General features: G+C 58.6%; 1 protein-coding gene across 5 annotated transcripts in view; it reads left to right on the top strand.

Moving 5' to 3' along the window:
- The window catches only part of ERGIC1 (endoplasmic reticulum-golgi intermediate compartment 1), an 85,191-nt gene that overhangs the window by 36,748 nt on the left and 22,704 nt on the right, over positions 1–25,739 (top strand). For all 5 annotated transcript variants that reach the window (XM_036313338.1, XM_036313334.1, XM_036313336.1 and 2 more), the window contains 5 exons: positions 3,676–3,737; positions 8,839–8,911; positions 18,005–18,099; positions 22,169–22,293; positions 25,440–25,544. In XM_036313338.1, the coding sequence (XP_036169231.1) occupies positions 3,676–3,737; positions 8,839–8,911; positions 18,005–18,099; positions 22,169–22,293; positions 25,440–25,544 (460 nt within the window). The remainder of the gene's footprint in view (positions 1–3,675; positions 3,738–8,838; positions 8,912–18,004; positions 18,100–22,168; positions 22,294–25,439; positions 25,545–25,739) is intronic.

Here is a 25,739-nt window from a genome sequence, read left to right as displayed (position 1 = left end):
GGTTACATTAACACTTTCTCCTTTTGTAGTTAGCAAGGATTTGTGGGGAGGGAGGTGCTTGGAAGGTGCGTAAATGTCCCGTTCCTCCTCAAACCTCTGGTGGATTCATGTCTTTGTATCTATATAGAGTCTGGGCTTCCTGCCTTACCCAGTGGGTTATGGTCTCTTACTGCGGCCATGGGCTTTGGTGTTCTCACTGTCCTCTCTCTGGCCAGTGGCAGCCCCTCTAAGCTGGCTTCTTGTCCTGTTATGCCCCCATCATTCCTTGGCCACTTTCTTGCTTCCTGACATAAGGTGATGCTCCAAGTTCATCGTGCGTTTCCCCTGCCCAGCCCTAGAATGAGCCATTTCTCCAAGAAGCTGGTCTCTGAGTAAAGGATGACATTACAAGCCAGTATTTCAGTGCCAGAGGCGTCCATTGCTCTCTGGCTGTCAGTTCCTGGGCCCTCTCTATGGAACAAGCTGGGACATACAGGTGCATGTGACATGTATACATCCACATGGCGATGTCTGTATTGTGTCTGTTGAAAATCACGAATTCACAGCGACCCCTCCGTCTCCAAGCTCCCGCCGCAGGGTTTTCCTGCCTTTCTCTCTGTGCGCACCTCCCGACGGTGAGGCCCCGGCCCCCGGCATCGCAGTGTTCACTTACTTAATCAGCCCCCTGCGTGTAACACCCTCCATCCCTCCCTCCTCACCCTGACCCGGTTCTGATACTCTGCCCTGGGCCACCCCCACCTTGTCACCCTGAGCAGCCTCCGCTTCTGTGAAACTCCCAGTTTTGAGATGATGGTTCATATGTTTTTTATATTCATTCATTCGTTCGTTCATTTATTTATCTTCATTGATTTCAGAGAGGAAGGAAGAAGGAGAGAGAGAGAGAAACATCAGTGATGAGAGAGAATCATTGATTGGCTGCCTCCTGCATGCCCCCTACTGGGAATCGAGCCCAGGCATGTGCCCTTGACCGGGAATCTAACCGTGACCTCCTGGTTCATAGATCGACACCCAACCCCTGAGACACACTGGCCGGGTGGTTCATTTGTTTTTAACCTGTGAGGCCCAGATTCGGCCTGTGGGCCCTGGATGGTGACTGGTATTCACTGGGCCAGGAAGCTGGACTGTAAGGGCCTCCCACCTCCCACGGACACTCCCTCCCTTCCCTGTACCACGTGCAAATGAAGGAAGCCTCCAGCACAGTGCGATTGACCCTGCGCGTGGCCTCTGCTGTTGCTGTTCTCATTATCTGGGCTCCTCTTTGTCTGCACCCCCCTTCCTCCCGTCCACCTGCTCCGCTCAGACCTCACCTCCTGTAGGAAGCTTCCAGATTCCCCGCGTGACCCCACGCTGACCCCATGCTGAAGCACCACCCCCTTCTCCTTGCATTTCCTTTGTCTCTGCTGCAAAACCACAGGCACATGGGGCCCATTTTATCTCCATGTCCCAGTGCCTGAAAGAGGGCCCAGCACATAGTAGGTGCTGATAAATGTCACTCAGATGAGCATCAATAATAGTAACAGCAGCACTCGAATAGCACTTCCTGGGCCCCCGGCCGGTTCTAAGTGCTTTAGGTGCTCCCATCCCTCTGGCCCCAACCCCAATCTGTGAGATGGTTGGGATTGTTGCCCCATTTTACAGATGGTGGGACTGAGGCGCAGGGAGGTTAAGTAAGTGACGTGGCCCAGGCCACACAGTGGCGGAGTCACATTGGAACCCCGACAGGTAGACCCTGCAGTACCTGCTCTTCCTCTCACGTGCCTCTCACGGGAAAGGGGAGAGCATAGTCAGCATAAGGGAGGGGAGTAGGTATGGGTGGTTGAGTCACACGGTCCCCACCCCTCACACACACTCCCAGCCCCAGTTTCTAGCGCCCTTAGGGGCCCTGGCACCCGGCTGAGCAGGTAGGAAAGAAAGTGGTGCCTTTTAATTTGGCGGCCGACAGGAACTGTTCCTCCCCTGAGGTCTTAGGACACCAGGTCCACGTGCTGGTAGAGTGAGCACACAGGAGGCAGCTATCAGATCTTATGCAAGACTTGTAAGTCATTGCGTTGGGTTAGCAGGGCGCCAACTCTCCCGGTCCCTGATGGGGCACCCACGCCAGCCGTCACCCAGCAGGGCCAGGGCAGCGGCTCTTGACCAAGCCGGGCTCTAACCAGAGAGTCTGGGAACGTCGCGTGTGGGCTCAGAGCTCCATCGGTAGAACGCGGTGTGCGAGACCGTCTGCCCAGGGTCCAGTGCGAGGAGGAAGCCAGGTGCGTGAGGAGCCTCCTGTGAATGCTCCATGTCAGACCTGCCCGACACTTATGTCCCTCACTCCTCTCGATCGCCTGGCAGGTCTGGTCGTAGGAGCCCCATTTTTACAGACAAGGAAACTGAGGCTCAGAGAGGGGAACTTACTTTCCTAAAGTCACACAGCCATGATTTGAACCCAGGGCAGCTGACTCAGGGCCTTATGTCTTGAACAGCTGGCCAGATTTAAACCCAAGAAGCCTGTCTGAGGCCCAGACCCCAAATCCCTCCACCCACAACCCTGTCTACACTGATGGGATCCCTGAGAAAGAAAGGCGTCCGCTCTGTGCGTGGGCCTGAAACCCACAGGAAACAGCCAAAGCCAAGCTGAGGCTGAGACCGGGTCCCGGGCAGGGTTTATGTTGGACTGAAGAGGAATCTCCGAAGTCCTAGTCAGTGTGGCTCGTTGGCCCTCGGACTGAAGGGTCCCGGGTTCCATTCCGATCAAGTGCATGTACCTCGGTTGCAGGCTCGATCCCTGGCCCTGGTTGGGGCGCATGCGGGAAGGCAACCAATCGATGTGTCTCTCTCACATCGATGTGTCTCTCTCTGTCTCTCCCCCTCCCTTCCATGCTCTCTAAAAATCAATAGAAAAATATCCTCGGGTGAGGATTAACAACAACAACAACAAAGAAGAATCTAAGAATCTAAGAATCAAAGAAGCGGGTACAGGGGCCATGGAAGCAGGGGGTGGAAACCGGAGGGCGAGGTGGAGAGGAGACGCCATAGCATCCTGTTCCCTTTAACGGCAGAGAAGCCCTTTGGGGTTCAGCTCATTCCTGTTGGTGCCTACTACGTGCCAGGCCCAAGCTGGCCCAGGGTCTGGGGATGTGGTAGGGGTGACAGGACCTCACCAGGCCCCTGCCCTCGTGAGGGCGACATTCTGATGGGAAAGACCAACCGAGAAACATAACCAGCCCGGCTGGCATGGCTCAGTGGTTGAGCGTTGACACCTGTCAGCTGGAAGGTGATGGTTTGATTCCTGGTCAGGGCACATGCCCGGGCTGCAGGCCCAACCCCCAGTCTGGGATCTTGCAGGAGGCAGCCAATCAACGATTCTCTCTCATCATTGATGTTTCTATCTCTCTTCCTCTCCCTTCCCCTCTGAAATCAATAAAAATATATTTTTTTAAAAAGAAACATAACCAAATGTGGGTCAAGGTCCTCTCAGGTGCCAACATGTGTCCTGAGGAAGATAGACAAGTATAAGGGCAGTGTGGGGGCCCGGGGCCCATCCGACGGGGTGTCCCGCAGGCTCCTGGCGGAGCTGGTCCCGGGAGAGCCGAGGTTAGCCGAGCCATGGGGCACGCCAGCCACACCACGGCCCCTGCTGCCCGAGACCAGCTCTCTGTGCCCGTCTCACCCCATCCCCTTTGCTCTCCGCAGATTTGACATCTACAGGAAGGTGCCCAAGGACCTTACGCAGCCGACATACACCGGGGCCATCAGTGAGTAGCCCTTCCCGCCCTCTCCCCTCCCCCCTCTTCCCTCCCCCCTCCCACTCTTGTGCCCACTCCCCATGCAGAACTGCTAGGCCAGAGGAATGGAGAGATGGCGGCAGGAAGAAATGACTGGCATCTCGCCAGGCCCTTCATATAGCTCCTCCCCTCATCTCTGTCCTCACCCATCCTGTGAGGTTTGCCGGCACCTGTTTCCGGAAGGGGCCACCAGAAATCATTCCTCGTCGCTGCCCTGGGAGATGACACGGGGGCTCAGGGGTCAGGAAGAGCCTTCCTTTTCTCTCCAGGCCTTTTAAACTAGTTGCGTTTTTGACATAAGCATGGTTTTAACCATTGAAAAAAATAATAAAAATCTCACCCAGATGTTGGGTTCTAAATGTCATTCGTCAATAAAAGGACGCAGGGCGCCCTGGAGAAGTGGCTGACGTCAGGAGCGGGCAGGAGGGCACAAAAGAAACCTGGACGCCTCGTTCGCCAGGAAGCAAAGAGCCGCCGGAGAAGCAAAGGCTGGGGCGCGTGGGCCGGACGCCAGCCTGGGAGAGGGAGCCCGGAGCCCGAGGCTGGGCAGTGCGAGTGACAAAATAAGCGATGGGATTATCGGCTCGTCGCCCCAGGAAAAGGTCCACGAGTCCATACCGATGGGGGGAGGGATGACTCTTCCTCAGAGAAGAATTGCAAATGCTATAGGAATACGTCCCGTCCAGGAGTCGGAGCGCGGTTCTCTTCCTGTGGACTGTGGGCTGGGCTGAGCGCCTCGCTTGTGAAGAAACGAGAACGGGCCCCCCCTGCGTGGCTCAGTGGTTGAGGGTCGACCTGTGACCCAGGAGGTCACGGTTCAATTCCCCGCCAGGGCACATGCCTGGGTTGCGGACTCCATCCCCACTATGGGTGTGCAGGAGGCAGCCGATCAATGATTCTTTCTCATCATCGATGTTTCTCTCTCTTCCTCTCTGAAATCAAGAAAAATATATTTTAGAGAGGGATGAGAATGGAAAGGAAATAGTCACTTTAATGTGGATACACCAGTGAGATGTCATGTGGATGTCACAGTCCCCGTCCCCCCGCCCATGGAACGATCTTTCCCCCAAACCACGAGCCAGTGTAATTATGAGAAAGCATCGGGCAGCTCCAGATTGGGGGGGGGGGGGGGGGGGCATCGTACAGGACGCCTGACAAGCAAGAAGGCCAGTCTGAAGAGCTGTCGCAGCTTCGAGACACGGGCCTGTGACGACTGCGCGTGAGGTGGGGCCTGGGTGGGTTCCGGAACAGGAGCGGGTCACTCTGGGAAACGGGCTCTGGATAAGACTGTAGCTTATTTGGTCATCGTATTGGACAATGGCAACTAAGGCCTTTTGACAAACCTGCCAGATGTTAGCTAACGTCCGGGGAAGCTGGGAGAAGGCGTGTGGGAACTTCCTGTGCCATCTTTGTGTCTGGTATTGCTCCACAATAAAAAATAAAAACACGCCAGAGGAGCCATGCAGGCAGGAATGACGGAGGAGAAAATGGGCTCAGGGAGGTCAGCTGGCTCGCTGATGTTTCACAGCTCGCAGAAGGCAGAGCCGGACTGGCCTGGGACTCAGTGGGCCTCTCTGCCTTCCTCCCCCTCCCCCTCCCCCACCCCACCCGTGGCCTCTCCAGTGCTTGGTGTAGGGGAGGGACCTTCCCCAGGGACTGTCCCCTGGGGTCAGACCCTCAGCTTGGAGCCCACCGTGGCCTCCCAGGGCAGGCCGTTGAAGGGGAGGGATGACCTCAGGGACCCCCCACCCTGGCTGGCCCCACCCAGCTCTCCCTCCCTCCAGCTCGGCTCAGGGAAGCTGAGGATGCCGTCCCCACGCCCCCGGGGAGGGGACAGGCCCTGGGTCCGGCAGAACTGTGTTCATCCTCCCCTTTGGCAGCTGGGTGACCTTGGGCCGGTCACTTCACCTCTCTGAGTCTCCATTTCCTGATCTGGGGGTGAAAGGACATCATGCCTGTTGCATGTGGGGGTGAGGGGGGCTTGCTAAGTCCTCGGTGCACGGATGGCCATCCTCCTGGAGCCCGCAGCCCACGCGGGTCTGTGACCGCGGGAGCTGTGACGCTTTGTGGCTGATCCCCACAGAGAGGATACTCGGGGACATGAGAGGAAAGGGGCTTGCTCTCCCTGCTCCTCTCCCTGCTCAGCTGTTTTATGAACCTGGGCCAGAAACTTCACGGCCGGCCTGCGCCCTTCCTGCCCCCAGCGGACAGCTCCAACCTCTTCTCCGTCTCTCCAGTCTCTCCCGGGGCAGTAGGTTTACTACCAGCGTGTATCCTTCTAGAATTTTTTTGAAAGTATAGCGAGGCGTTGATGTGCGTATGTCTTTGCTTTCAGCACAGGCGGGCGCACGCTGTGCACACCATCTTCCCGCCTTCCTCCCAGCTGATTTGTCCCGGACACCTTCGTCCCAGCACATAGTAGGCCACCAGGCTCTTCTCTCCGGCCGTGTCAGATTGCATGAGCTGGGTGACCCACTGTGTGTGTGACCAGCCTGCGGAGGGTGGACATGGCTGATTCCATGGTATTGCTGTCACAGACATCCTCAGTCATACCTCTCGGTGTCCCTGTACGGTTATTTCTGTAAAGTAACTTTCCCAGAAGAGGAACGACTGGGTCAAAGGGCCTGCGTGGGGTAGAATTTAGAAGGCGCTGCCACGGAGCCCCCGGAGATGCGGTCTCTTCTGCGGTCCTTGTCACGACGCGCCGCCGGGTAGCAGTTCCCTCCCGCGGGAGGAAAGGCGTGAGGCCCGGGAAGCCAGCCCTCAGCTACCATTCAGTGGACAAATATTTGTGAACTGGGTCCTGGGGCCGGGCCCCGCGCCAAGCCCGGGACCACGCTGATGAATGGGCCCTGGGCTTCGTCCTGGAGGAGCGCACGGCCGGCCGAGCGGGGCTGCAGACGCACAAACATTTCCTGACGTCGCGATCACTGCTATGAATAACCGGAGAAACCAGCCAGGGCGCGGGGACTCACGGGTCGGGCCTCAGTGTCGCCTCCGCCCCTTCAGCGGCCGTGTGGCCTTGGACAATTCACTGACGTCCCGGCGTCTCGGTCTCGGGTCCAGTGTCCCCTTGGCTGGCTGCCCCCTGGCCAGCATTCTCCTGGGGTCACATTCCTCCCGCCGGTGCCTGAGTCAGTCTCAGAAGAAGCCTGGAGTCAGAGAGCCGTAGCGTCTTGCCCAAACATGGATTGAAAAGCCCTCGTCCAGCCTTCGCACTTTTCACTCATTCATTCAACAAACATGTGCTTCGTATCTCCTCGGAGGCAGGCACCGTGCTAGACCCCGAGGCCGCCGTGGTGCCGGGAGCCCGTCTCTGTCCTCCCGGTCGGGGGGCGGGCAGGGGCGGGGGAGTGGACACCGAGCTCGGGTGACCCAGGGTCGTTGGGCCCTTGGTGTCCGCCTGCGGCTTGGCCAGGCTTCATCAGAGCCTTGAACAAAGCACGCAGGTTTCAGCAAGAGGCTTTGCCGGCCGTGTCTCTCCACCTCCAACCTGGACAGAGGGAGGAAGTGGGGCCCGTTGTGCAGGCTGAAGGCCAGGAAGGCAGCGAGGAGACCCGGACAGACCTAAGTGAGCACTGACCTTCAAAAACGCCTGCTTGTTGGGGCTTGTTCATCGCGGCAGCATCCTATGGGTTCTGGGGCTTGAGGGTGGAGGGGAGAGGGGTAGAAACGATCCTGAAAAGTGGGTGCCCTGTGAGGTGATGCTGTTCAGGAGGGGGCGTTCGGCCCCCTTGCTGGGGTTCTTTTCCTGGCCGCGTCCTCGCTGCCGCTGCAGGTGAGAAGGGGTGGACGGAAGCCCGGAAACTCGGACAGTCCCCTGCAGTGGATTTGCTCAGCAGCGGGAGAAGGCATTTGAAATTCACGTCCAGGCTATAAAAGCAATCACACGCAGGCACTCTGCATGAACTGGTGTGGCACCTGCTTAGACTGGATTGCTGGGTGAGCAGAGGGTGTGTCCCCTGCACCGCCGTTTGCTTAGAGAAAGAAAGGATTTATACGTCTGTGCTCCCGTGACCGGCAAGGACACGAGGAATCAGGGAGGCAAGAGGGAGTGGCGGGGCCTGTGGCAAACTGGTGAGCTCAGACCCCACGTGGGTCCAGGGCTTAAGTGCTCTGGAGTAGCCAGAAGCTGGACTTTGACACGCAATGTCCAGATTGCTCGATGCTGCCTCCGTATTTTAAAGTATGTACCGCTCAAGCCAAGCAACCCATTGGTGACCACCACCTGGCTACCTGTGTTTCCGACTGACCTCTGCGTTAAATGGCTCTTGCGGAAGAAAGCCAGGCTGGCCCCTCAAAGGGGCTGCCCATTAGGGGGTTGGTCAGGTCAGTACCAGAGCTGTAGACTTGGTATCCGTCATATCAATCTGCCTTTTTGGGAGTGGGGCTGCTTCCTATGGAGATCAAGAGTAGGAAGGGGCTTCCGGCCGGCGTGGCTCAGTGGTTGAGCATCCACCTGTGAACCAGGAGGTCACGGTTCGATTCCCGGTCAGGGCACATGCCCGGGTTGCAGTCTTGATCCTCCGGCGTGGAGTGTGCAGGAGGCAGCCAATCAGTGGTTCTTATCATTGATGTTTCTATCCCTCTCCCTCCCTCTCTAAAAGAAAAAATATTTTTATGTAAAAAAAAAAAAGAAGAGTAATGCCCTAACCGGTTTGGCTCAGTGGACAGAGCATCGGCCTGCAGACGGAAGGGTCCCAGGTTCGATTCCGGTCAAGGGCATGTGCCTGGGTTGCGGGCACATTCCCGATAGCGGGTGTGCAGGAGGCAGCTGATCGATGTTTCTCTCTCATCGATGTTTCTAACTCTCTATCCCTCTCCCTTCCTCTCTGTAAAAAAATCAATAAAATATATTTTTTAAAAATACCAAGCAAGAGGAATAAAATCACTTCTTTAAAAAAAAAAGAGTAGGGAGGGGCTGAGGTGTGCAGGAGGGTCTCTCCACTCCCTCTGAGCAGCTCTTCCTTGGAGGCAGGGGGAGGGGGGGGGGGGAGCGGGGTGGGGGGAGGGGGACGGCCTCCCTCGTGTGGCCTCCACCCTGACTGTGCGTCTCTGTTGTTTCTTGCAGTTTCTGTCTGCTGCTGCCTCTTCATCCTCTTCCTCTTCCTCTCGGAGCTCACCGGATTCATAACCACAGAAGTGTAAGTTACCCCCGGAGGGCGTCCCAGAGCGCCCCCAGAGGAGAAGCGGGAGGGGCTCTAACCCGGAGAGAAACCTCAGGCCTCCCAGCTCTCTTTCCAAGCCCTGGCACCCCCGCCCCTCTGTCTCTTTACGGGATTAAAAGCTGGAGCCAAAGGGCACGCCGCTGCCTTACGGCAGGAGAGGAAATCTGGGTCCGTCCTGGGGGGCCTCCTGGGTCCCCGATGGACACGGCTCGGGCGCCCTCTTTGCCGTCCCGCTGGTTGGCCAGGGGCTTTTTCTCCCTCTGACTCCTCCCGGGGTCACTGGATGCTGAAGCCGGGAGGCTTCGGAGAAAGGGAGCCGCTTCCCGCCCGAGGGGGCGAGGCTGCTGACCCTGGCCCTGTTCCCGGCCCACCGCTGGGGGTCGGTGCGGGCTTCCTGGCAGCAGCTGACGCGCCGCGGACCCTCCCCGATTCCTAGTAAGTGCTCCGGCCGCGTGCAGCACAGATGCCGACGGAATGATTTAGTCACGGCCCGGGCGCCCCTCTGAGAGGGAATTAGCCCCAGGAGCTTCCTGCCCTGGCCAGGGGCTCGAGGCTTCCAGGCCTCTGTGTCCGTGTTGAGGACCTAGACAGACAGCACGGGGCTAAGCCCTGGCCGCTCGCTCCTCCGTCCGGCACCGGAATGTTCTCTTTTACTCACGGAACGTCTAGGTTTCCTCCGCCTCCCTCAGCCACAGGACAGTGGGAGCTGAAACAGCTGCTGGGCCCAGGGGGCCGTGTTGCTGTGTAAGCATGACCACCTTTAAGCCTCACACAGCCACACAGGTGAGGAGACGGGCTCAGACAGCGGGGACGTGCCCACGGGCATGCAGCGAGGAGGCGGCCCCACAGGCCCGCCGGCCTCACCTCCCCTTAACTTGCTTCTGGATGTACTTCCTGCCCTCCACTCCCCTTCCCTGTCCCCCTGATCCTTTCTTTAGCCCGGGGTCCTCACAGAGTGGTGGAAAACGGCACAAGACAAAGCCAGGCCGGCATGGCTCAGTGGTCGAGCCTCAACCTAGGAACCAGGAGGTCACGGTTCGATTCCCGGTCAGGGCACAGGCCCGAGTTGTCGGCTCGATCGATCCCCAGTTAGGAGGCTGAGCAGGAGGCGGCCGATCAATGATTCTCTCTCATCATTGATGTTTCTACCTCTCTCTCCCTCTCCCTTCCTCTCTGAAATCCATAAAAATAATATTAACACGAAACAAACACAACACCCGAGAAGCGCAATAAACCGAGGTTTGCCTGTATTTTCCTGAAAGGACCGAGTATAACGTTTGATATCAGTAGGCCCGTCTCTCCTTGCATTTACCCCTTTCACGTTTCCCCCAGGTAACACTAAAGGGCTGTGAGGCGCTCAGCACCTGGCGCAGTCAGGCCCCGTGAAGGTGCTTTTCCTCGCCCCCCCCCCCTTGAGTTAAGAACCGCCCCCCCCCGCCCCCCCCATCGAGGTAGCTGCTGAGGCAGGGGCCGGCAGGTGAGCTCTGACGTCAGAGCTTGCGTCTGGAGCAGGTGGGGCCCCGGCTGCTGGGTGAAGGCCGCTCTGCAAGCCTGGACGGCTCCTGTGTACCCAGGGCAGGGCTCTCCTTCCCAGGAGCGCAGTGTTCCCACCGACCTGCCCTCCGCCCGCCCCGACTTCCTCTTCCTGGCTCCTGGGGGCACCCTGGACGCGCCGGTCCCACCAGGTCCCTGGAGAGGAAGCCAGGCGAGGGTGAGGGAAGAGCCCAAACAGGAGGCTATTCACCGAGTGTGCGCCCGCGTCCGGCCCGGGGCCCACGAGCACTTTCCCACTCGGGTGTGAGCGGCTGGCGAGGGAGGGAAGTGGGGCCGAGAAGAGAGGCCTTTCGGGGCCGGGGCCGAGGCTCCATTCAGGGCGATGCAGTGACCCTACGGCCCCTCGCTCCTGTTGCCAGGTCACCATAGTACACAAGTTGCCCACAGGGACTCTGCAGGGTGCGGACTGGGACGGCACAGAGAAACCAGAGGGAACAGGCTGCTCCGGTGGGGTCTTCCCTCTCTCAGAAGCTCGTCTGAGCCCTGGGGAGCCCTGCCGATTCGGGAGAACGGAGCGTCGCCATTCTTTTCCTTTTCGGAGCAGCCGGCCCTCCCTGGCAGTTGTGTGACCGCAGTGGGTCAGCCCGCCCTTCGCCCCCCCGGAAATGAGGTCACCGTGGGTTGGATCACACCGCTCCAAGCCTGGCCTGCGGTTATCTGTGACATAAGACGCTATTCTGGCCTGGCCGGTGGGTGAGAGGAGGGCCTGTTTGTTTGGGTGGTTGGACTCCGACCTGGGCCCTGGACAGGCGTTAATTATGCTGGGAAAGGGCCCCCCAGGGTGCTCTGAGGCCTGACTTTCCAGGGCAGCAAGCACCCCCCCCCTCCCCCGCCTCGGAGAACGTGGCCATGGAACATTCCAGCCTTTGGCTGCCCAGGCTCTGGCTGCTCTGAATTATTAACCTGATGAGGATTTGTAATAAGAAACTAGCAGCCGGAACTCTCCGTTGACAATTGGTAGCATAATACAAGACCTCGTAATTTTCCAGTTCTGAATGTGTATCGTGGGCGACCGGTGCCAGCCACCCAGGTGAGCCATTCACGATGAGCAGCTCATCCAGGCTCACAGAACCCCGTGAAGTGGGCACTACGTTCGAATTAGCCCCACTTTACAGCTGGAGAAACTGAGGCACCGAGAGGCTAACACCACAGTCAGTGAGTTAGTCAGTGGCGGAGCCAGAGCATCGCCTGGCCTGTCTCCCACCCTTCTCTGCCCCAAGCATTTTGGCTCCCTGGGCGCCTGCAGCCCTGCTTCTCGGTCAGAATAGTTGACTGGGACTTGGATGCTCCCTCCAGGTGAGGTGGCCGAGCAGCTGGAACTCCAGGAGGCCACCGCCCGCCCCGTGGGAACTGGCAGGTTACCGTGACCCGTGTCCTCGCAGCTCCCCTGGCAGGCCCAGAGCGAGGAGGCCAGTAGCTTAAGAGGAGGAGGAGGAGGAGCTGACTTCTCCCTCCGAGCCCGGGAGCCAGGCCGGGTGGAGAGCCACGGTAGTCACGTGAAGGAGCGGCGGGAGCCTGCAGGCGTCTGAGCACAGTGGCAGGGTCCGGTTCAGGCCTCAAACGCTCACCTCTTAGGAAGAGGTGCCCCCGGAGGCCAGGGCCCAGGCGAGGAGGCTGGCGATGACCCAGGCCAGAGGGGCCGAGGGTCCTAGCGCAGCAGCCGTGGAGAAGGCGTGGGGGCAGGCCTGGGTGTCTGCGAAGGGCTGATTTCTTGGGCATCATGACACCTGGAATGGTCAGGGTGTCAAACTCCGTGAGCTCGCTTACATAACCTGCGTCTCTCCCCTCCCCCTCCCACCCCAGCCCTTGCTTCGGGCCTCACTGCTGTGTAAGTTTCCATTAAACCCACTTGTGAAGCACGGAGGTCAGGGACTTTGGGCAGGAATCCGAACTATTCAAGTGCTCTTTTAAAAGCAAATAAAATTGTTTTCCATAGATGTCATCGGACTAACGCCTCAGCCGAGAATTTCAAGGCCCTCCATTGCATTCCACCTACGCTCCCCACACACACCTCCCCAGTTCCTCTCTCCTCTCCCTACATGGCGAAGGCTCACCCCCCCACACCCCCCACGCCATCCGCAGACTCCCTGACGCTGTCTGGCGTCCCCCCACCTGGAATGTGCCCCCCACTCCACCAGCCCCGCTGGTTACCTCCCCCGTTCATTCCGTCTGCGGAGACGTGAACCCCTGCTCTGTGCTGGCGGCTCAGCCCTCGTCTCGTGGGGGAGTCCGCTGCTGCGTACGTGGGGAGTGGCGGGTGGTGGCAGAGGGAGGCTTTGGGGGCACAAAGGGAGTGAATCCCTGAGCACCTCCAGGCCCTGTGGCTATTTGGGCCGTGGATGGGGGTGAGCACCTGATGATTATCAGTAAGATGGTCACACCTGCATCATCTACTTGGGCGCCCCTTGCCCCTCAGTTTCACTGATTCCTGTCCCACCCAGTGTCATTCCATGGAAAGAATATGGCACTGGGCTCCCGGGGCTCTAGGTTCAGATCCTGCCTCTACCGCTTTGTGACCGTGTGACCTTGGCCAGGCCATCTGGTTTCATTTGTGAAAAGAACAAAGTAACCCCTATCAAACCCAGGCTAGTCCTGCGTATTAAATGAGATACGACCTGGGAAAGCCCACCATCGGGGAGCCCGGAACGGGGACATCTCCTCTGATTAGTCATAAGAGAGGCCAGCTTTTACTCGGGCCTTGGAACTTACCAGGGCGGTGCTCGGCACCTTACACACATGAACACATTCATTTATGTATTGATTATTTTAAATACATTTTTTATTCATTTCAGAGAGGAAGGGAGAGAGAGATAGAAACATCAATGATGCGAGAGAATCATTGATCGGCTGCCTCCTACACACACCTCACGGGGGATCAAGCTCACAACTAGGGCATTTGCCCTTGACTGGGACTCAAACCATGACCTCCTGGTTCATAGGTCAGCGCTCAACCACTGAACCACGCCAGCCAGGCCGCACATGAACACATTTAATCCTCACCACAGCACCCTGGATACTGTTGCTGTACCTGTTGTTATCAACTCAGTAAACACTGGTATTAATAATAGCAGGGAAAGTAGTGGACATTTATGGAGCACTTACTGTTTACGAAGGTCGCACCACGTCTGTGGTTGCCCCCGTCCTATATCTGGGGAAACCGAGGCTGATGGAGGCAAAGCCCCTTGGCCAAGGTCAGTCAGCCAGGAGGTGGCAGAGCCAGGGTTTGACCCCGAGAGCCTGGACTTCCACCACGATGCCATCTAACAGAGTTCAGTGAGTGGCAGACAGCCCTGCCCGAGCAGCCTGTGTTTTATGGCCAGTCCTCACACAGCCCGGGAAATAGCCGGAATCCATAGCCCATTTTCGTCTGTCTGTCTTTCTCCTTTCCTCTTTTTCTCTCTCCCCTCCTTCCTGTTTCACTTTCCTTTTTTTAGTGACGCGTCTATAGCCTAGAGACGGCAAAGTGCACAGATCTCGAAGATGAGGCTTGATGCATGTTTGCCTGTATTTACATGACATCATCATCACCCCGACATCCACGTCACCCTCACCCCGACACCCACGTCACCATCACCTCTACATCGTCACCATCACCCCGACATCCACGTCACCCTCACCCCAATACCCACGTCACCATCACCTCTACATCGTCACCATCACCCCAACATCCTCATCACCATCACCCCGACATCCACGTCACCATCACCCTGACCAGACAACACATTTCCACAAGCTGGGAGGTTCCCTGTCCCCGCTCTCAGTCAGTAATACCCCCCCCCCATTCTGACTTCTGTTACCATAGATTAATTCTGCCTGTCTTTATGTTTTTTTAATATATTTTTTTTTATTGATTTCAGAGAGGAAGGGAGAGGGAGAGAGTTAGAAACATCAATGATGAGAGAGAATCATTCACCGGCTGCCTCCTGCACGCCCCACACTGGGCCTGAGCGGCAACCAGGGCCTGTGCCCTGACTGGGAATCAAACCGTGACCTCTTGGTTCACAGGTCAATGCTCTACCACGCCGGCCGGGCTAATTCTGCCTGCCTTTACACTTCATAGAAAGTTCTACCCATTTTACAGGCTCAGGTGAAGCGACTTGTCCCAGGTCCCCCAGCTTCTCAGTGGCAGAGCCAGGGGGCGAGCCCACATCCGTCTGTCGCTGCCCCAGGGTCTTCTCACCGCCCTCACCAGAGTCCCCAAACTTTGCTGAATCCATAAAAAGTTTATTTTTGCTCCCAATGGGCTTTTAAAATGACCTGTGAAAACCAGTTCGGCCCTGGGCAACGAGGTGAGCCAGCCTGGCAGGCCCCTGGGATGACACAGTGGGTGGGCTTGTGGTGCCGGCTGAGCGGCAGGAAGCCAGCAGCCTGGAACGCTGCCTGGGACTCGCCCGGAAGGTAGGTGGCCGCATTGACCTCATCGGGCAGTGGCACAGGTGGCTGCACCGTTCATCCCACAGCCCCGGGCTCTGCAGGGAGGCGCCTGGGAGCAGCCAGCTCTAGCCTCACGTAACAGCCTGAGCTTGGCAGATAGTGGGTTTCCCACCCTCCCCAGCCCCTCTGTCTGGGGAGCGGGGGCCCCTGGGCTGGGAGGGGCCTCCCGCAGGGGGCCTCCAGGGTGTGCTCACCTGGGCGCCACACCTGAGGCTCACCTTGCTCTGGGAGCTGAGGTCACCTCCCGAGGATTGCCAAGGGGTGACATCATCCCACAATCCCTCAGTGCTGCTCGGGGCCCGCCTCCCAAGTGGGAGAGGTGAGCGGCTTCAAGGAAGAGTCTCACTGGGCTGGGAAGGGCGGCTGGGGCTCTCCCTCGGTGACCCAGTGACCGTTCTGTTAATCACCCCAAAGCTCATTGTTCAACCACCCTCCTGAGTTGCGACGTGAGGCTGGGGTGGGAATCGGGCGCTGAAGCATTCGGCCCTGAGATGTCCATCCTCCAGCACCACCCCCTGTCATCCTGTCCGCTCCTCCCCCTGGCTCATTGGTCCTTCCTGTTCCTTGATGCGGGCCAACGCCACAAGCCTGCTGAGCACAGGCCCTTGTCTCCCCACCCCGCACGCCGTGGCCTCGGAGGCCCAGGGCCCCCCTCGTGTTCCCCGTTGACCCTGGAAGCTGAGGACAAGGAGGAGGAGGCCAGGGGAGGCCTGGAGCTCGGGCAGAAGGCAGACCGGGCTAGGTTGGGGTTGCAGCTTAGCCATGTCCTGCTGTGTGGCCTTGGGGATGGGACTCACCCTCTCTGAGCCTCGGTTTCCTGCCTGTAGAATGGGGATCAGGACATTCCGCAGGGGCAGGCGGGACCACGTGAATGCCCACAGACCCGATTGGGCCGTTCCCGGCTTGATGGGCTGGAGGCCTAGCCATCTGAAGGCTGAGCCGTTCAGGCCTCGCTCTCATTCCTAGGAACACCCTTGTGACCCCGGTGTGTGTTGTGAGCGAGCCCACCGTTCCACACGAGGGGCTGGGGCACAGAGGCAGGGTCTTAGTAAAAACCAAACGCCCTGGCCCTGGCCTGACTCATTCTTTCCCCAAGAAGTGGCCGCTGATGAGGCTCTCGCAGAGTCGGACTGGTTAGAGCTGCAGTCCTTTATGTACAGCCTGTGCCCAGGACCCCAGGGGCCGCCTGGCGCTGCCCGTAGCTGCCCACGAGGCCTGTAGATTCAGCTCCCTCCCATGGAGGGGCGCTATCTGGGAACCAGGCGTCCGACACGGCTCCCAGGATGTCTCCAGGCACCTCGAGCTCAGCAGCCACACGGAACCCAGTGCCTTTCCCTCCCACCATCCCGCTTCTCTTCCAGTGAATGGTTCCAGAAGGAGACGTCATGCCCTGGCCATCAGGGAGTCCGCCTGCTCTGGCGCCCCTACCCTCCTCTCCATCCCCCCACACCCAGGCCAGGCACCCGCTGTCACCTGCACCTGCAGCAGCCTTCGTCCGGTCTCCAAAGGCACGGTGGCCCCCCCGGGCAGCCTTCCTTGTGGCAGACAGAGGGAGGCTGTTACATGCAGCCTGACCGTGGCGCTGGGCTCGGGTTCCAGTGCAAAGCCTCCTCATGGCCTCAGAGCCTGCCTGGCCTGGCCCGGCCCCCGCCCATCCTCTGACTGCCACACCCCGCTTCCCTCTGCTCCACACTGCAGCCAGCGACCCCCACTTGCCTCTGCTCCACACTGCAGCCAGCGACCTCCATTCAGTTCCCCAAGGAGCCGCGCCCCTCCCTCTCCCAGGCCTCTGCCCGCTGTCCCGAGAGACACCCCCCCCCTTGTCAGGACAGCTCCTCACGCTCAGACCTCAGCGGCCACCTCCTCAGAGCAGTCTTCCCAGCCACTTTCCCGAGGGCAGCCACACCACCTGTCCCTCTGGGGGTGGGGGGGCCCCATGTCTTTCCATCAAGGCAGTCACCTGGTTGGCTGTTTACCCAGGAGGCAGGGGTGTCTGAGCTCCTGGAGGGCCGAGACCACGGCGTCTGGGTCCTCTCCCTCCAGTGCCGGGCAGGCCGGGTGCTCAGACGTACAGGTTGAATGGATGAGCGTCGCTCGCGGACCCCAGTGTGTTGCTGTTGTCCCCAGCGGCAAGGTGTCCTGGCTGTCCTTCGAGCCACCTGCCCGACACTGTGCCCTCCCCCAGAGTGTCCCCTCCCCGTCCCTGAACCCGGGGGCTGTTACCTCACGCGGCAAAGGGACTTTATAGTATGATTATGTCAGGGGTCTTGAAATGGGAAGGTGACCCTGGTCGCGCAGGTGGGCAGGGCGAAAGCACAGAGGGCTTCTCAGAGGAAGGCAGGCCGTGCGAGGGGAGGACATGCCACGGGCCGGCTAGGAAGAAAGGAAGGGGTTGCGAGCTGAGCGGCCTCCGGACCCCGAAAAAGGCAGGAAAATGCCTTCTTCCCTGCAGAACACGCCTAGACTCTGACCTCCAGGAGAGCCATTAACTTTTAAGTCACTAACTTTCTGACAGTTCGTTGCAGCAGCCACAGACACTGCTACACCGCTCCAGTGTTCTCAGACCCGGTACCCGCCCAGGGTTTGTGAGAGTCGGGGCGGGAGGGGCGCTCAAGAGAGGAGGAAGAGCCCGGCCAGTGTGGCTCAGTGGTTGAGCGGCGACCTATGAACCAGGAGGTCACGGTTGGATTCCTGGTCAGGGCACAGGCCCGGGTTGCAGGCTCGATCCCCAACAGGGGGCGTGCAGGAGGCGGCCGATCTCTCTCCATCCCCCTTCCTCTCTGAAATCAATAAAAATATATATATATATAAAAAAAAAAGACAGAGGAAGAGGTGACAGCTGCTGAGTTCCCACAGAGAGAGGCAGGGCCGGCATTGGAGCCTGAGTCCGACTCCTGTGCTCTTGCCTCGACCCACCCCCTTCCAATGCGAGGCCAGCTTTCGGAGGGCACCTGCCATCGCCGGCCGTGGGACGGGAGCCCGCTGGCCTGTACCTGAGCAGGGCAGGAGTCGCCACGCCAGGGGGTCCCCGGCGGCCCCCTGCCCCCGTCTCAGCCAAGGCTCCGTGCTTGTCCCCCGCAGTGTGAACGAGCTGTACGTGGATGACCCGGACAAGGACAGCGGCGGCAAGATCGACGTCAGCCTGAACATCAGTTTACCCAACTTGCACTGCGACCGTGAGTGTTCCCAGCAGCCCTCCCCCCAGCAGGACACCGCCCCGCCCCCGCCCCCCCTCCGTGTAGGCAGAGCTCGGGTGCACGATTGGCCAGGCAGCTGGGACCCGCTAGACCAGTGATGGCAAACCTTGTGAGCTCGGCGTGTCAGCCTTTTGAAAAACCCTAACTTCACTCTGGTGCCGTGTCACGTATAGAAATTTTTTGATCTTTGCAACCATAGTAAAACAAAGACGTATATTTTTGATATTTATTTTATATATTTAAATGCCATTTCACAAAGAAAAATCAACCAAAAAAATGAGTTCACGTGTCGCCTCGGACACGCGTGTCCTAGGTTCGCCGTCACCAAGCTAAACAAACAGCACAGGCTCCAACTACACGTGGCGTGGGATTCTCCACACTCCGGGGGAGAATGTGATCCCATGTGAATGCACTTGGTGGTTTTCTGGGATAAAAAGCAAGAAATTGCTAAAGGGGGTTACCTCTGGAGAGTAGCCGTGTGTTCGCGCGTGTGTGTTGATGGGGCGGGGGGGGGGGGGGGGCGGGGTGGTGCAGTCTCTTAGGTCGGAGAAGCGGAGTTAGGTTGCCTGCAAATGGCTGATTGAGGGAGGACTCTCAGAAGGAACGCGTTAGGGCGTCAGGGAGGTGAGAGGACACGCAGAGATGCTTGGCGTGGGAATGACACCGCGGGTGGTCCCTCCTGGTAGCCAGGGCCGGGCTGTTATTATCCGCATCCTTGATATCCTTGACCAGCGGCTGCAGGGTGGGGTGTGGGTGATGGGTGGGGGTCATATAACCCCTCCAAGCATCTCAAGGCGAGGGGACCCCCAACCAGCCAAGAGTAGTCACCCGGAAAGGGATGCAGCTCTGAGCTGTCAGCAGCCACCAGGAAACTTCCTTTTTCACTTCACACTCTATTTTGTTTGTTCCATTTGTTTCAACCAAGAGAGTGAATAATTTGTGTAGACAGAACGCATTGGAAGAGTGGTGTGTGGCATCAGATTCTGCTCTTTTGGTCAATAAAACTGTGTGACGCTGGCTGAGGCCACCTTTCCGGCCTCAGTTTCCTCATCTGTAAAATGGGCTTGGTGCTATCTGTTGCCTGAAGCTGTTGAGAGGATGTGGTAAGCTGGTTCTTAGGCTTGTAGGCGAGTGGACTGGGGGTTCCCTCTGGGACTGGGGTTCTAGCAGTTCCTCTGCCCCAGCCTGGCACATAACCCCCTTCCTTCCTATTGAAGGGCAGCACATCGGGCGGGTCTGCAGGCAAAGATAGGGGGTCCGCCCTGTTACTGCCTTTGCTGAGAGTTGCATCACAATCCTGAATCCACAGCAGGCCCCAAGCCAGGGAACCTGTTGAAATAGGTCGGCTTTATTTTTATTTTATCCTCTTTCTCTTAGAAAAATAACTCATCTGGCAGCTTCTCATTCAGGAACTGGTCATGTCTCTGGAACAAGGAAATTCTTAGGCCAGAGGCCTGGGGCCAGCGGGACAGGGGAGGGAAGGGATGTGGTTCTAGGCTCCGTCCCAGCTCCAGGCAGCGGCCCAAGAGGGGCCAGCGACCTCCAGCGGCAGCCGTGCTGGCTCCTGGGGTCCGACCCCTCTGCGGGGCCATCCCCCGACCCCGTGGCTCCTGCTGGAGCCCCACACCCTGGAATTTTTCAAAAAGAACTGCAAGTTTATATTATAGGGAAACAAATGTGTGCTCATCGTTGTACCTTTGGAAAATCCGGAGCCGCAGTGAGAGAAGAAATCGCCCATCCTTCACCCCCCGCGACAGCCTCGGCTGGCGGTCCAGGCCGTTCCGTCCCGTTGGCTTTCCCTTCCGCACATTTCTACACCCGGCTGAGCTCATGCTGCATGTGCAGTCTCATATCCTGCTTTTCAAACGATGGGCTTTTTGGGTTACACAACTAATATAGGAATACATATTTTTTAAATTTCTTAATAAGATACATGTTCAAAATACAGAAGTAGATCAAGAAAAAAGTAAAAGAAATACATGTTCTCCAGGTTGCCACCCGCCCCAGAGGTGGCCTCTGCCAGCAGTGGGGACCCTTCCCCCCACCTCTGTGTCCGTCTGTCTGTCTGCCAGCCTGCCTGTCAACATTCTTTCTTTTCCTTTTCCATCATTGAGACCCAACTGTATGGGGTCTTTTGGGGCTTCTTTTTCCAGCTGATATCTTGGAGCTGTTCTTCGATGCCTCGTAGGATTAGCAAAACAGTAACCACAGCTAGCATTGCTGCAGCTCGGAGGCTGGGCCGGGCCCCTCCCGGAACACTTGGGCTGTGTTAAGGCGCGAGGTGTGCTAAAGGGCCTGTGGGCTCCATGGGTTCCAATCCAAGCTTCATCGTTTCTTAGCTGTGAGATCTCAGGCAAGTTACTTGACCTCTCTGTGCCTCAGTGTCTCCCCCAAAGAATGGGTCTGACAAGGTGACCTGCCCCACAGGGATGTCCAGAGGGAACATCCTTACCTAAAACGCACCTCGAGGCGTGTCTAGCGCATAGTAAGTGCTGTTTTAGTTTTTCCTCCTCCTCAGACATGGAGGCTGGAGTGCAGAGAGGTTAGGTAACTTGTCCCAGGTGCAGCCCCGCACCCGTGGCCACAGCCCTGCCCTGCGCGGCCCCTCCCACATCCCTGCCGCCGGCATTCCTGAGGAGGCCGTTGCATTGACCAGGCGCCGTCGACGGCAGCTGGGCTGCTTCCAGTTATCACGGTTTCAAATAAGGCTGCCCGGAGAGCCCCCTGCACACGCCTGGTCACGTGTGCATCTGGGAGACAGGCCTCCGGGATGGAACTGCTGACTCAAACGGGGACCCGCTGCGCGAGCCTCACACCCATGTCCTGCAGACCCATGAGCAGCCTCGTCAAGGGCTGCATCCCATTCTCTTCTCCGGATGGGCCCGGGTCCACGTCCCTGTCTCCACTGAGGAATCAGGGTTCCCTTTTAAGATGAGCTCACTTGAAATGTTGCTTCCAGCTGCCCCTTCTCTACATGGCAACCTCCGTCCTAGCATTCTTCTTGGGGAAATGCCTGCGTTTCTGTAGTTTATGGGCACACCACCACCACCACTTGGACCCTCTCAGCACAAGCAGTTGGCATGCGCCTGCCCATTTTCCAGGCTGGGAAGCTGAGTCACAGAGGTGGTGGAGTCACACTGGAGTCGAGGACCAGGACTCCCCAGGTTTCCCATCTAGTGTACTGAGCAACCCCAAAAAGTGCCTGAGCCCCTGCAGGGCGGGCCTGGAGGAACAGGCATGGGGGTAAAGGAAGGTGTGAATGAATGAATGAATGAATGAATGAGTAATGAATGAATGAATGAGCCGGTTTAACCAGGGAACCCAGAGGCTGACTGAGGTACAGGAAGTGCTGAAGCTCATTAAGCACTTGCCACTCCTGGGCGTGAGACCCTGTCTGAGCGTTTTCGATATGGATGAGCTGTGTGAGCTCGTGATTCCCCAGGGAAGGCTGCGTTGTTGTCACCCCATTTCCCAAGAAAGAAACGGGGCCTAGAGAGATGAAGAGCCTCTGCCACGGTGGGTGGTGGGTAAAGGCCGGCAGGGCCCGGCCTCAGACCTCCTCCTCACCCTGGCCCTCTGCTGCCTGCCGCAGCCTCCACCTAGCAGAGTGTCACCCCTGCACCCCACAGTCCCCCATCACTGGCCCCATTAGCTGCTGCCCCCTGCACCCCACAGTCCCCCATCACTGGCCCCATTAGCTGCTGCCCCCTGCACCCCACAGTCCCCCATCACTGGCCCCATTAGCTGCTGCCCCCTGCACCCCACAGTCCCCCATCACTGGCCCCATTAGCTGCTGCCTCCCCATTTCTTTCCCCTCGTCCTTTCCAGCTGCAGATGGGGGGGTGGGGAGGGGAGCATAGGGGGCGGCTGGCTCCCTCTTAGTCCAGAGTCACTTTCTCCTCTTCCAATGGCTGACTTCCCCTCTGTGACTCTGGGCCCCAGACCTTGAGCCCAGCCCCGCCTGTCTGTGGAGTGGACGGGGGAGGGGGCTCTCCCTTCACCCCGTTTCTCCGGCTGTTTGTGACTCTCCCCTCCTTGGCTCCCGCAGTGGTCGGGCTGGACATCCAGGATGAGATGGGCAGGCATGAAGTGGGGCACATTGACAACTCCATGAAGATCCCGCTGAACAGCGGGGCGGGCTGCCGCTTCGAGGGCCAGTTCAGCATCAACAAGGTATGGAGAGCCATCTGTGCGGTCCCCCCCCCCCCCCCCCCGGTCCTCTGCCTCCCTGGAAACCGCTGGTGGAGCTGTGCACCCCCTCGCCTCCCCCAGGTGTTCCCAGCGAGTGGGGTCAACACCCAGGGGCCTGGCAGTTCCTGCTGAGAGTCTGCGTGGGGGATCCAGGCTCCCTGGGGTTTGGAGCCCCTGCTGGCTGGAGCAGGCCAGGGGGGGAGGGGGGAGTGGAGGTGAGAAGACGGCAGCTTTGTCAGCCCTGAGCCCTGCATTTGCATCCCAGCTCCATCCACTCTTGGCCAAGCAACGCCCTCCAAGTCCCACCTTAGCCTCCGTTGTTTTGTTTGTTTGTTTTGTGTATTTTATTGATTTTTTACAGAGAGGAAGGAGAGGGATAGAGAGTTAGAAACATCGATGAGAGAGAAACATCGATTCAGCTGCCTCCTGCACACCCCCCACTGGGGATATACCCGCAACCAAGGTACATGCCCTTGGCCAGAATCGAACCTGGGACCCTTGAGTCCACAGGCCGACGCTCTATCCACTGAGCCAAACCGGTTAGGGCTCCGTTATTTTTATTGTTTGTTTTTTTCTTCCAAAAAACTATTTTTATTGATTTCACAGAGGAAGGGAGAAACTGATAGAAACATCAGTGATGAGAGAGAACCACTGATCAGCTGCTTCTTGCACGCCCACACCGAGGGTCAAACCTGCAACCCGGGCACATGCCCTGACCGAGAATCCAACTGTGACCTCCTGGTTCATAGCTTGACATTCACCCACTGAGCCTTGGTTTTACATCTTTAGGTGGAGGGTGGGGTGATGATAACCATCTAATGATCCCCTTCCCTTCACAATGTTTGTGTGAGGATTAAGTGGGCTATTACACATTCATTCATTCCAAAAAATTTTATCAAGCACCTTCCAAGTCCCAGGGTAGGTTATCAGCTCAGCGGCAAAGCGTGGAATGGGTGGGCGGAGTCCCAGTGCTGGTGACCTTCGTCTGGTGGAGGGAGACGACATATACGAGCTGTAACGAGCCGAAAAGCGTTACGACCCAGGCATCCCGGCCCCCGGACTCCCGCTCCTCCCCTTGGTCCCCCGTTGCTTCCTCTTGCCCACACCTCGGTCACACGTGACGTGACCAGTGTGTCCATTCACTTCAGGGCACAGCTTGGGCCAGCCTCTGCCCCCCGCCCTTGACAGGTGAATGGCTCATGCCTTTGAGGGGCTCACAGTCAAGGGGTGCTGGGATCAGAAAGCCCGCCGTGGTGACGGGCGGGTGAAGCGCACGGCAGGCCCCACCCTTTATCTCGCGGCGTCAGGCTTACACTGGCCGCGCGGCCTCCTCTCTCCATCAGGAAGCTGGCCAGCAGCCAGAGGTCAGAGGTCCCATGTTTCAAGCTGCACGGCAGCCCAGACTCCCCGCTTACTCACCCGGCGCCCCCGGAGGCGGGCAGGATCGGCGGGGGGTCGGGGGCCTGGCTTCTCTGTATTTTTAAAACCCATCAGAGGCACTGACGCAGGTTCCTAAGTCACAGGCTCTAAAAGCGTCGACTTGTCTTTCTCCGGCCCAGTGTGTGCCGGCATGAGTCAGCCACCTGTGATGGATTCTGTGCGGAGGGGGCGCGGGTCACTGAGTCACAGCCCGGGGGGTGGCAGCGGGTGGCAGATGCGCAGGAGCCGGGCTCCTGGACTCACTTAACTCTGGGACGTGAGGCCCCGGCCCCAAACACCTCCAAACACGACTCTGAATCTGCCCACGTCCACGGGGCCCAGGGCACCATGTAGAGGAGCCCTGAAGGACACGCCAGTCGCCACGGGCGTCTTATTTCCGGGGGTGGAAGGTGACGGGGACTGTGGTCCTGACTATGTCATGTGAATTTTTTATCATGCGGATGTATCCAGGTATTACTTACAGAAGTAAAAGTGGTGTTTAAAATGTGTTTTTAATATATATTTTTTATTGATTTCAGAGAGGAAGGGAGAGGGAGAGATAGAAACATCAATGATGAGAGAGAATCACTCACCGGCTGCCTCCTGCGCCCCTCCCCACCCCCCCACTGGGGATCAAGCCCACAACCCGGGCATGTGCCCTGACGGGGAATCGAGCCCTGGCCTCCTGGTTCATAGGTCGACGCTCAATCACCGAGCCACGCCAGCCAGGCACATTTAAAATACGTTTAAACGCAGTGGCTCTTGCCCAGGCCCTGGCTGTGTACATGCTGTGCCCTCTTCAGGAGGGTCCTCTCTCGGCTCTGACGATAAACACACCCATCCTCTAACCCAGCCCAGAACAACCGCCACCGGCTTGCACGCGTCACCTCATTGAATCCCCAGGAGCCCTCGTGGTTATCATCCCCGTTTTGCTGAGGGGGAGACAGACACAGAGTAGCTGCTGACCATGCCAGGGCCCCCGCTGGGCAGTGGGGCCAGCCTGGCTGTGTGTGGAGCTCAGCTGCTGCTCTGTCGCCGTCCTTGGGCCCCTGGAGCAGGCGACGTGTCCCTCCCGGGAGATCTGACCGAGCTGCCATTCCCGCTCACCCTGGGACCCGTGTCTGCCTGCACCTCCTCCTCCCAGCTCCCTGGACCCAGGGCCCTGGCTCCATGCTAGCCACTCGACTGCGAGCTTGCCGAGGCCAGGCCACGTCCTGTGGGCCAGGTTCCTCCCATGTCAGCCCCCAGCTCAGGCCCAGTGAAGACAGGACTCTTCCCGAGAGAGACCCAGAGTGTTTGAAACAGGCGCTTGCAAAATAAGCCACACTTCCTGCTCTAAGAGGGTCGGTATTGCTTTGGAATTTGAGGAAGCCCCTTGGGCTGCAAGCCTGAAGGTCATCCCCTCACCCACTGCGGAGCCCACAGCCAGGGAGGTGATGGTGTTTGGAGCCACGGCCTTGTGCCAGGTGCCCAGCGGGCATGCTCTGCCCCATCCCCCAGCAGCCCCTCTGGTAGCTCTGTCACTGCCGCCGTCTGCAGATGAGGAACCTGGGGCTCAGAAGGGGGCCGTGGCTCCTCAGAGTATCGTGGGCTGACTGATCTGGGTCCAAATCCAAATGTGTCTGACTCCAGGAGGAAGCCCTGCGCCCCCCCCCACCCCCGCCCTGGAGTCAGCCCACCGACCTCTTGGCACTCACCTCTCTCCCCAGGTCCCCGGCAACTTCCACGTGTCCACGCACAGTGCCTCGGCCCAGCCCCAGAACCCGGACATGACCCATGTCATCCACAAGCTCTCCTTCGGGGACACGCTGCAGGTGAGCAGCCACACCACGGGGGCGTGACCTGGGATGGGCACACGGGGGCTGTGTCCCCCGAGCCGTCTGTCTTTCCTGGGCGCAGAGCGATGCCCTCCAGAGGGGTCGCCCCCTTTGATCCTCTGCTCCGTCCACAGCCTCTCCAGTTCATTGCTCTTGAGCACACGCTGGCCTCGGACCTCGGTCCCGACCTGG

Source organism: Myotis myotis, unplaced genomic scaffold (genome assembly GCF_014108235.1).
Source record: "Myotis myotis isolate mMyoMyo1 unplaced genomic scaffold, mMyoMyo1.p scaffold_m19_p_6, whole genome shotgun sequence".
Lineage (NCBI taxonomy): Eukaryota > Metazoa > Chordata > Mammalia > Chiroptera > Vespertilionidae > Myotis > Myotis myotis.
The sequence above is the reverse complement of the archived record's forward strand: the minus strand, read 5'-3'. Positions and strand labels throughout refer to the sequence as shown.